This window comes from Sander lucioperca, chromosome 6, assembly GCF_008315115.2.
Source record: "Sander lucioperca isolate FBNREF2018 chromosome 6, SLUC_FBN_1.2, whole genome shotgun sequence".
Classification (NCBI taxonomy): Eukaryota; Metazoa; Chordata; class Actinopteri; order Perciformes; family Percidae; genus Sander; species Sander lucioperca.
The window spans coordinates 38,506,033-38,518,620 of NC_050178.1; the positions used below are offsets into that span (position 1 = coordinate 38,506,033).

Genomic DNA, 12,588 nt, shown 5'->3' on the forward strand with positions numbered 1-12,588 from the left:
GAAGAACAAAATCTTGGAATAGTCAACGCTACTTCCAAAACACTTCTTTGGCTGGTGCACATGGTATTCTGCACAGCATCACGCAACATCAGGGCTTCTCCTAAGAGGCACACAATTGTGTAGTCTCATGTTTTGGTTGAGAGCAGCATGCACAATGTCAAACCCAACTTGTTGTGAGAAGTGTCATCACAGTGAGGGGATGTCTGATCGTGGCACTTTCCAAAGTCGTTTCACGACATGCCACTACTTCGTCGTTTGCCCTTCTGGTAAACTGAAGGAGTCAATATCCTAGGGCTAATTTAAAGCAGTTGTCTTTATCACTAGGAGAGAGTGGAACAATGTCAAAAAGTCTCCATCTGACAGACTTGTTCTGGCTCCCTTGGAAATGTATTAGAGCCATAAGCCTTAATTTACAGGGGAAGGTTACAAAGCAGGCAATCACCTTTGATCAGACCCATAAACAGCAGCCAGTCAATGCTGTGCTGCTCGTTAATCTGTCACTCAAAAATTGAAAAGGGTTGACATCGCAGGTCAAAAAACGCATTGGTTTCTTGAATGGAAGTGAAGCCAGACAGGATGTAGCCAATATTGAGTGAAGATGGGATTCTGATCTGGCAGTTGGTAACACTTAGGCAACATTATCTCTGAACACAGTCTATTTATTTTTCACTAAGGACGTCAGCACTGTGGTTTCAACAATCCAGCCCATGCCATCTTTATAATGCCATAAAATTCATACATGCTATGTTAATTTCAGCAGTAATTAATTATGAATACATCTAGTCGTCAATCATAAGATGACGACTAGATGAATGCAGCAATGTATGCAATTACTCAGCATTGTGCACAAACACCTACATGTAGAGCTTAAACAATTAGTTGAATCATCCACTGACAGAATATTAATTTGCAACAATTCTTTATTCTAGCATAGTAAATGGATTGGACTGACAAGACATTTTAATGCCGTCATGGGTTCTGGACATTACATATATATTATTATATAGACACCAATTTTTCATTATTCAACTAAACAAGAAAATAATAAGTTGATTAATCTATAATGAAAATAATTATAAGTTGCTGCTCCACTGACATACAAACCAAAGCAACAGCCTTGCAAAAACTATAAAACTATTACCGTTGTGACCCTTACTGTAAGTGTTGATTCAACTCCGTATTACTAAGTTAATTATTTGTTGTATAGCATTGTATTTGGGGTCATACCAAATATTTTACTGCAATAATATGTAGACATGGGGGCATGATGTCATTTTTTTTGTGTCGGTAAATACAAGTCCTACTGTGCTTTTTGGGGCTGTGTTTTCTTTGTTTAACTGACATCGGTATGAGAACCTACGATACCCAGTGCTCTGCTAGATGAAGTACAGCAGTGGACATGTTGGAAAGACTGCACTGATTGATGATGTGAAAGACACATACAAAGTGGTTGGTGCTGCATGAGCCAATAAATAAGACACCTGAACAAGAGCCTTCATCACTCATCAAGGTTGGGCATGGTTTTGATTTTAACAATTCTGATTCCAAATTCCGATTTTTCCTTTCGATTCCGGTTCTTATTGATTCTCGATTCCAATTCTTTAAGGGGTGGAGTAAACGTGGGTCACATGCTTTCATTTTTTGTATTACGTCTTGCGCATGCGCAGGACGTACGCTCAAGACAGTGTCGCTTTGGTGTGTTCCGAGGCACTTTCTGGACCTCGGGGAGCCGACTGATCAGCCCGACTGCCTTTTCTGCCGACGGTCAGCCGTCGGGTTGGTGTGTCAGGGGCTTTAGGGAAAAACTCTTAATATGTCAATCCAGGATCAATTCCTAAGAGCCTATGCAAAAATAAACAAAAAGGCCATTGCTTTCGTAGCTACTGAGGCTAAGGCACAATTTTAAGCAGACATAATAATGAGGAAATCTGTATTGATGTGGAACACATCAAACTCCTTAAGAACAGGACGAGAAGCTTAAAGGACTCCAATCATGGAGGGCTTCAAAGGGGCTTTTGAGATCATTTTAGGACTCTGGACGTCCTCCTAGTGACTGTCCTTCTAATGACCACAGGGTATTCTTCTCCTATCAAAATCTGAGATGGCCTGCCTTACAGTGTGTTCACACCAAAACGAGTGTTTCGCAGCAGGTGACACAAATGACATGAACACACAAAATTTGCATAACTCACATCATGCGCGCAAGTTGAAATATTTCTACAATGAATTCTTGAATCCTAGACGTTGGTCTGACTTTTCATCTAGCGCCACCATGTGGTTGACATTTGCTGTTTCCAGTGAAATATCTCAACAACTATTGGATGGGTTGCCATGAAATGTGGTACACACCTTCATGTTCCCCTCAGGATAAATAGTTATAACTTTTGTGATCCCTTGACCCTTGACTAAACACCTGCAAAACTAATTCCCATCTAGCTCAGCTGTACTTTGCGTTTAGTGATCATTAACGCTAGCATTGAAAGAAGCTTGGTAAAGTTTTTTATTTATTTTTTTATTTAAAAGAGGTGAAAAACTACATTTGGTCATTTGCTTTTTGTTTGTTTTCTCTTTTTTTTAATGTATTTTCTGAAAGGAAAGGTTCAGTGTTGTTGGGTTGCACTAACACATCACATTTTCAACACACATTAAACCCTGGGAATGATAACTATTTCTTGTGTGAAAAGGTACAATAATGGAAACACTTGATCCGATGGTAGAGCTGGCACAAAACATCTAGCATTTTGTTCTAAACTGCTAACCACAGCTAGTGGACCACTGGAACTTTCATAAGGCACCAAATATCTCATATTATACAGTGGGATCCACAGATGTCTGGTGAGATTAAAATCCTCATTACTTGTCATGGCCATACCCTAACCCCTTTGAAATGACACTGCCTTATTAGTGACGACAAATGACTGCAGAGTTAATTAACCAGAATGCTCCTTAAGGGGCATTATCAAATGTTTAAGAAATTAACAGATAGCCAGTTCATCAATTCTATGTAATTGATTTGTTCCCTTTCAGGTTATGAACTCGTCTCTTTTCCCCATCCATTTAGCTAACCATTCGGGAAGAATTTAAAAGGGAACTCTATAGTGTCCACTTCCATGAGCACAGGCTGAATCAGAGCAGTACTTAGAGTGTATATCAAAATCATTGCCATACAGATTGCAGTAGAATGTTTTTCTGCTAATGAGGTGGAAGTTTGCTACTTATTGCAACTCATAAATACAGGCTGTCTTGACAAGCTCTATGTAGTAAGCTGTGAGAGAGGCGACAAACAGTGTAAAGGAAATGGACGAGGCAAAGAAGCAGAGTTGATGTGGATTTTCTTGATAAAAAGGCCAGTGTGAATCACAGGCATATTTCCACTTAAAGCCAGCCATGTAACAAGAGCATGCCTCATGAAGCATTAGTGGGCTAATTTAGAAAGCCAACTAGCCTGGTCTCCTTTAATTACTAAAGTACCTGAGTATTGATGGCAGACGTTCCTCTCTCTGTCCTCAGCTTTGGCACTGCCTCCATAGAGTTTGATGAGGGGGAATGGCAAAGATTGTAGGGATGTAATACTGGTTAATCCTAAAGCCACTTTGCCATTTCGTTTAACAAAAGCATAATGACTCATCCTCACAAACATACTGTAACATTGCATGTTAATCCACTGCATTTGAAGTACATTTAGGCATTCACAATCATTGGCCTTAACTTTCTGTTTAGGCTGCTACGCTACAGAAAGGTGTTTTAAACTCTTGTACATTTCATTGTAAATCTCATAATGTCCAGGCTACTTTCTCATGCTATCAAAAACCATGTTGACCATTAGGCTATAAAGCAAAAGAAGAGACAAATGATGTATGGTTGCATGTATGGGACAAAATATGTACTTTTTGCTCTCATTACTGCTACCACCTTCTTGTAGCTTTCCATGTCCATGCCTCTTTAAAGCTAAGGTCGTGCCCAAACCATTAGAGTATGGAGAGAGAAAAATGACATCTGTCTGTTAGAGAGCCAGAAATAGAACACTAGAGCAGAGACAGAGGCAGGAGCAGTAGAGCATGGCTCCAGGATTTAGATCAGTGAGATTTGCATCATTGGCAGGTCTTTAAGCAGGGCAGGTCTAATCTCATGCAGACAGGCTTAAGAAAGGAAAACCTGACTGTTGTGTCTGTACAGATAGGGATTTCAGTAATTAGCATAGTTAATAAGAGCGGGTGTACAGAGTCATATTCAAAGGTGTCGAGTCAAAGTGGAAGATAACGCAGTAATGAGGAGAAGGCAATACAAGGATGCGCAACTATGTCAAAGTTCACCCCCATATGCATCAACATGCATTAACTTGGTTGCAGGAATATACCCTGGAGCCACATTCATGAATTGCTAACACAAAAATAGCAATTAGTGAGCGCTAGAAGAAACTAGCTGGTCAAATTTTGACACCCAGCCAAAACGTCTGGTGCTGTATCGGTAGAGTATAACTGCCAGCTGTGTGGGGACAATTTACTACTTTTAGGGTAGCTTCTTTATTGGTATCTTTTGCCACTAGCAGCAGCCATGTTGCTCTGTAACACAGTGTGTACACGCACACTGTAACACTGCCATCATGGTTTTCACGACACAAAAAACTATCACGCTGCCGATTGACCCTGTTAAAACTTCATCACATTGATGAGGGCAACTCAGTTCTCCATATCTGCAAAACAAAGATGATGACGAAGAATGATGGATAGGCTAGTATGACAGCTAAACATAATCTTCAACATACTGCACTTTTAGTGAATTACAGCTGTCAGCAATCACTGACATTGTTTTCTCAACTAACTTTCAGCATCTCACTCATTATCTACACTGGAACAACGGGAGAAGTTAAGCTAATAGGAGTGCATTCACTCATTGCATTCACCATTTCAGAGGCTGCCAACATTTCCTAATGACTGCAGCCCTTCTAAATTATTGAAAAAGCTTAAGCACCTCACCAGCTACAGAAATGGCTATTAACCTTGGTGAAACGATATTCAAATCCAGTTAGAGCTAACTTCGTCCTCCAGTATTCCTTGCGGGGAGGAAATGTAAATGTGTTCCTGCTGAGACAGATGGGGAAGCCGCCCGTCGTTTGAAGTTCCAGCAAAAGGAATCGTTGCAAGCAAAGGGCTCTCCACCCCCGTCTGTAAAATATTCAGGACCGAGTCTCATTGAGCCACCTCTCTTCCCAGTGTTACCTTCAAACCATGCTGGGCTTCGACACTGTTGGGTAATTGCTAAGCAGAAACACCTTAAAAAAAAAAAAATTAGCAAACATTTACAAATTCACCACTGTGCAGCGACAGTGAAAAACAGCCTGAGGATTATCTCGCTGTGCAGACAAGAATTCAGGAGATGTGATTTATGAGAGAGAGAAAGTGAGCGAGAGGGCAGGAGAAAAAAAAACACTTTGAGAGCATCCTGAAGTCTAACCATCGGAATATTGTGATGATGTCCTTTGCATTGTTGTTGACAAATCATAGCAAATGAAATTCCTCAGCTTAGCTGACATACTGTCAAAGCTGATTTGATTCTATTGTAGAGATACATGGCTGCCAATCAGTTCAGATGCTGATACTGTGCTACAGACCAGAGAGAATCCCTGATAATTACTCTTATCACCTGGCCCAAGGGAGAGAGAGAAGAAAAAAAAGAAAGAAAGAGGAGAGAGAGAGACACACACACACACAGGTGAAAGAGAAGCAGGTACAACAGCCAGTAAATGTGAGATTAGAAGTGTTGTAAGAGTTTACTTTTTAAGGGCATGCCACTGCATACACCAATACAGAATACATTTTAAAGTTTTGCCTTTTATGTAGCCTAGGTGAAGTGTGAACCTGGTACAGAGTAGCGAAGCAAAGTTGAGAAATACATCTTCGACATCCAACAGTAGGCTATAGCCTATGTGGATATATGTAGCCTATGTAGATAAGTATTTGTAGGCTAATTATTTACTTCAGCTCCTGTATAAAAATGATTATTTCTGTTTAAATGTGACAATTGTTCATTTTAAATGGATAAAGTTCTTTTCTAATGTGGGTTATAATGGGTGTGTGCAAAAGCTTGATTGCATTTGGGCTGAATTGAACATAAATATAAATGTTCCTTACAATTTCTACTTACATCTCTTAAAAGGAGAATGGGCAAGTTTTAAACGTGCTTTTAGCCTCTTAACATGTACGAAATGTCATTACAAGTGCCTACCCATGTGAAGTGATTCCTTCCGAGTGAACACAGTGAATCTGACTGCAGTAGATGTGAAAATTGTGCTAATTCAGCTCTGTTTAGTTCCGGTGTTGCACTCCAAATTTACAAACAACAGAGCTAGGCTACGTGTTGAAATCGACCGGAATTCTCCTTTAATTTTAATTTGATCTGTTAACCACCACTTACCTAAATCATACCTCTCAGCAACCTCATTGGGTCACCCTTTGCCTTCAGTTCAGCTTTTACAGTACTGTCATTCACATTCTGAACAGTGATTTGGGGAATTCAGTATTGGGTCATTCTGTAGGAGGCAATGTCCTCAGTTGTTTGAAAGGTGACCTAAAGAAAAATCTGCTACACACAAAAAAACGCTAATTGCCGAACTCTGGCCTTGCTATACTAGCCTTGCAGTATAAAGATATTTCTCAAAACACACACACACACACACAGGCCTATTGCAATCACTTGTACATCAATGGCAAGTTTTTCTTCGCAAACAGAAGCATTTATGCTTTGTCACCAGATAGTCTGTTTCTTCTCTCATCTGCCACATGTTCAGCCATGCTAAACAAGCGCTCACTGTTTGAACGTCAACAGTAACGTTTCCTGAAAACAGCGTTGTAGTTCCTTTTTTAGCAAGTTTGCTTTATTTGTCATTGTGCACAAATATGAACAACACCGTTGCTGTCAACGGGCTTATCTGCTAACGGTTGCTACCGACGGTGCCGTTACCTGAAACAGATGATTTAACGTCACCGCTCATTTTACACACAGTTTAGCAACAAAAGTAAACACTGAGGGAAGATTACTATGTTTTAATGTTGGTTTTGAGCGGTATGCATCCCCATTAACCTGGAAAGCGTTTTAAACAGTAACGTTAATACAGCGTGTCGGGGGAATACTGACGTCTCCTGCAGCGGCCAGCGGGGCGGCAGAGGGACTGCAGCATTCGCTAACGTTAGCTTCTTGTCTCATCTGGGGTCTGATAAATAGTAAATTTATCAAATTCAGTGTGCCCAACGCCATTTTCCAATAAACTGTAGCTATATTGTTATACTATATTGCTATGTATCATATTTCGCGGGACCCGCGTGAGTGCGGTTATCATGTTCCAGTTGTTCAGCCTCAGAGGGGAGAGAGAGCGGCTGACCGTTCGCCTGAGATCAGTAGAGCAGACGGCTCTGCAGAGCCGTGTATAATTACGACTTCATGACATTTCATAAACAGCTGTAGCGGTGGGCCAGCCGGTTGCTGGTCATGGCCGATCACGTGAAAATCGGCCAATTCCGGTCAATCGGTGCATCTCTAGTGAAAAGCTAATATCCGTTTCCACTGCATGGTACGGCTTGGCTTTACTCAACTCAACTCTCTCGGTTTTGGTTTTCAATTAGCAAAAGTTATGATTAGTACCTGGTATTGTTTTGGTACCATCTAGGTCGAGTTGATGCCGATACTTAAAAGGTGGAGTTACAACCCTGGAGAGAGAGAACAGTCAGCTGCGCGACACGGGACATCCTGCACAAACTCGCCATTTAGAGAGGATAGAAGACAGTCGATAACTAAACAATGATTAGTGTTAATTATATGTCATATCACACGACATATAGTAGAGATGCGCCGATTACAATTTTCTAGGCCGATTCCGATTTCCGATTTCTCATTGAGTTTGACCTGCCGATACCGATTTTAGCTGATTCCGATTTCATTTTTTCTAACCACACAACATATGGAATCGTTTTATTAACTCGCCCATGATTTAAAAAAAAGTGACAGCCCACAAAACTACGTTACTACTAATATTACTAGTAAATAAATAAATAACTGAGTCTAGAACTACTGCCGTAGACTAAGCCATACACCATGGCGTACAATTAACAAGTGCAGACATTTTTGCCGATGAAAGGATCTAGCAAGTTTTAAGATGATGTCATGGCAGTAAAACGCGCCGTTGGCCCATTGCCATGATGATCAGCTGAGAATCCAGACTCCACTGAGTCCTCGGTGGATAACAAAATAGAGTGAGGCACCTGGTACCCAAAGTGGGTTGAGTCGAGCCGAACTATGCAGTGGAAATGACACGCATGTTTGTGGTATTTCCAGTCCTTGTTGGAACAGATTTTTTGGTATAGTAACAAAATATCATCAATCTGTTTCATGTTGGCCTTAAAGTAGCCAAATCCTGTTAAATAGCCTAAGTATTATCTCAGCTGGCATGTTTACTTGTAAATCTCTTTAGGTTTTTGTAATTTGTTCCAAAGAAATGCATAAAGAAAGAACTGTGGTTCTGGGAAGTTCCTACAAGCGCTTGTCATGATTTTCTGATATTTTAAAATTTGATTGATTAATGGTCAGAATCATTGAAAAATGAATAACAAAAATAATCAGTAAAAGCTCTAGGCTGCATCCTGATGACCATGTTTACTCTTGCCATATTGCTCAGAATATCCAATGCTCATCTGGAGAATCTGGATGAAGAAATATTTAAATGTATAGTTACTTGCAATATAAAGCACACGCCATTTTAAATCCTGGGTTTAATGTAAACCACTGTGCTCCAGGCACACCAGCTGTCATAAACTCAATATGCCACTCAATTTAAAAACTGTTTCAAGTGTCAAGGCTCCATCAGTACCAAAATATATCAAGGCAGCAAAAGCAGGCGTGTAAAAATAAATATGACATGAGAATGAACTGTCCATCTGTGCCAAACAGAGTGTGCCTACTTGACTGGACCATTGTTTACAGCAAAAACAGGTTCTGGCTCTGTCCTTTCAGTCAGGACATCTGCACTAGTGTAACAAACATTTACACAGAGACAGTGCCAATAAAGACCAGATCTCTGATGCTGACTGACTCCATCCACCAGCCACAGTGGCTGGTGGATGCCCAATTTTACCAGCCACTTATATTTTTTACCAGCCACTTCTTCCAGAACTCAAATTTATAAAAGAAAGTGCACTAGCATATTTTGAATTGCTTCAATACATTATTTTTATTATTAATACATATTTTATTAATATAGACAAATGAAAAGTGATGTGAAAAAAAAGCCTGCGTAGAGCAGATAGCCTTTATTGCCACACTCTGCTCCTGGGGTCCCGTCTTCGCCAGCTGTATGGCAGTGCACTTGATATGAGACTTGGATGACTCGTGGTCTTTTATTGCCTCTAATTTAAGGTTAATTGTTCCTCTAACAAACGAATTGTTTGCATTTTCTGACGACGCGTAGGTTTGACAGTAAGTACAGTGCATGGACTGGTCGTCGGGAAGGTAGGCTAGCCATTCCCTCGTTTTCCCTTCGTCATCAATGCGCCACTTGTTCGAAAAGTACCTTCTCTTTTTCTTTACTTCGCCCTCAACAGTTTGTACATTCATAGCTACTGCTGACTCCGCGGAGGGCCTCTTAACACCGGGGATAGGCCTATGTCGCCACATTTTTTTAACCAATAATTTTCCTTTCGTCTGTACCTCAGCTCAGCTATATGTGTCACGGACTAGCGCTGAAAACCAATCAAATGAGTTACTCTGTTGCACGATTTAAACACGTTCCACCAAAACAAGTTCCTTCCCGACACTATTTTGCAGCGGCACCACAGCTTTTTCCGGTGCTTTTGCGCGGGCAGAATCCACTGTGGATGGTATACAAGGCAAAGTCCCCCGCCACTTTGAAAAAGTATTGGCCATTGGCTGGTGGCGGGTGCTAATTTCCCACCCTGCTGACTGAGAAGAAAATTATCAAACGGAGGTGCCGCTTGTAGCAGAACATGCAGATATATTCACCCCTGAACCTTTGAAATTTCATACGAAAAAACAACTCTGCTTTCTTCTCGGTAAGACTGCATTTGATTGTTAGTCAATACAAGGCATTAGGCTTTATTTCAGATTCCTTTTTTTCATGGCTTTGGCAGCATTTTGTTGTCAATGCTTTGTTTGCAAAATGGATGACGATGTAACTGTAATCATTTGCCATTTGTACATTGACCAAACCTAATCTGATAAATTCTGCAAGCTGTGGAGCAAACAGACACTGGAGGATCAAAGTGCAATAGTTTAAAACCTTTTCACTGTGGTCTTATCTGATATGGCAGTGAGCTATGTCCTGATGACAGCATTCAGCTAGATCTCCCTAAGTTGGCTTTATAACTATGCATGTGCTCGCACAGCCCATACTATTAAAAATAAACAAATAAATATGATGTAAAGACTGAAAGGAAAACTTTCATTTATTTAAAAATGTGCCATTTCAAGAACTAATACTCTGTTATTGCGCGCGCGCGCGCACACACACACACACACACACACACACACACACACAACAGGTCAATGTCGAGAGTGACAGATAAATGCTGTACTTAGAATTTTGTAACAGACATTAGTGAAGAGTTTAGTGAAGAGTTTAGTGACGTTTTCCTCAGAAAATCTCCTGTCGAATAACTAATTTGAATAAAAACATGAATAAAATAACTAATTTTGAAGAACGATCTTCACATTACAAGAGCTGCATGATTACAATTATTACGTTACAGCGCTATAGGACGCCGTGAAGACAGTGTCCTTAACGTTACATAATCAGCGGACTATAACACTGTTCAACTTTGATCTGTCATACCCATGGTCAAAGCTCTCTCTGGTCAGACATGCTAACCTGCTAGCCGCGTAGCTTCACTAACAGCTCCCTGAGACGATGGCATCGGACATACGGCAGCAGAACCCACCCGTGCGAGGTGAAAACCGCATTGTCAGTAATGTAAGCGGTAAAAGTACCTTGAGTTTGTCCAGAAGTATGTGCTTTGAGGTTGCTGTCCTCAGTCCTCTTGCTGCAGCCTGGGATGCCATGGATGTCGCCATGTTGACAGGAAGACCAAAGAGAAATGTGACGTCGGGAGCATGTGCGAGTTAGCACAGAGCCGTTCATAGGTCAACTGGCAGACATGGGCGGAGCTTGAAAAGGAGGCACGGCGAACATGCACACACATAGGCTATGGGGAAAGCCCTGCATGGTATGAAGGTAAATATGGTGCAAAAAGGGAGAGCTTGTAGAATACAATGTGAGAACTTGCAGAACAAAAAATCTGAACTTGTATGTTAAAATTTGCACTTGTAAAAATAAAATTTGCACTTGTAAAAATAAAATTTGCACTTGTAAAAATAAAATTTGCACTTGTAAAAAATATTCACACACATGTGATCTGAATTTGAAGTCATACAAAGAAAAAAAACATGAGAGCTTGTAAAAAAAATCTGAACTTGTAAGTTGAAATTTGCACTTGTAGAAAATGTTCACACACCTGTATTCTGAATGTGAAGTTACAGAAAAAATATTCACAAATGTGTAGATTGATATTTACATGAAAACAATGACAGCTGCAAACTTATAATGCAACATTTACTCGTATACTTTTTTTTTTACTCTGGTTCATTTTCCATCACAACCACAACTCAGTGATTACAACCTCTCGAATCTGTCACTGCAACTTCACATATGTGCTCTCTCGCATCACAAAGTGGCGAATCTGCGCACCTCGACTTTCACAACACTCTTGACGATACATTTGGTGCAAAACTAATTTGTACCTGTGGACTTAGGCTGTGGAGCTCTGAGCTAACAGAACGGGAAAAGCCTTCTTATATACAGTCTATGGGAAAATCAGGGTTTCTATCGCCAGATGAGGGACAACTCTGTCTGGCTTATTTATGTAGCATGGAAACTTGGTGGAATAGCATGCTAGCGTTAGCTAACTAGCAGCCAGCCCGCTTCTAAATAAATACCTTTTAATTGTCTAAACATTTTTAACAGTCAAACTAAAACACTGGCGGTGAGCTCCACGGCCTGCAGCCGCAGACGGACCGTCATCAGTGGGTAACAGGTGCCAAGTTTCGCATCCCTGCCGAGAATTGCATCCACTAGGGAAAATAATGATTTTGTAAGGCAAAGTACTGTTTAAAAACTAGGCAATAGTAAATCTCTTTGTCATGTTCATCATTAATGATTAGGATTTTAGAAGGTTTAGAGACATCAATGTTTTATCAGACTCTGTAGTAGCATTTCCTTGCTACCTAGATGCAATTTTCGGCAGCAATGAATTCTGCAGAAATTATTGTTTCTGCCCAAGCGGGTGCAATTCTTAGCAGGGATGCACAACATCAGCAAAGCAAGCTCTGGTCATGGCCGGGGGACGGGCCGCTGCTACCGGATGTGGGGCTCTCCGTGTCCCGCTGGAGCTCCGACTGCAGGTCGAGGTCGGCAGCGAAGCTTTCTGGCAAAAGCAGTGTTGCTACGCTGGTCGATCCCCACTGATGACGGTCCGTCTGCGGCTGCAGGCCCTGGAGCTCACCGCCAGTGTTTTAGTTTGACTGTTA

The 12,588-nt window shown here is 40.9% G+C and overlaps 1 protein-coding gene across 1 annotated transcript in view; it reads right to left on the bottom strand.

Moving 5' to 3' along the window:
* The window catches only part of suclg2 (succinate-CoA ligase GDP-forming subunit beta), a 107,472-nt gene extending 96,275 nt beyond the window's left edge, over nt 1-11,197 (bottom strand). Inside the window, exon 1 of the mRNA XM_031278094.2 lies at nt 10,993-11,197. Coding sequence (XP_031133954.1) covers nt 10,993-11,076 — 84 coding nt within the window. The 5' untranslated portion in view covers nt 11,077-11,197. The remainder of the gene's footprint in view (nt 1-10,992) is intronic.
* Nucleotides 11,198-12,588: the final 1,391 nt, after the last annotated feature.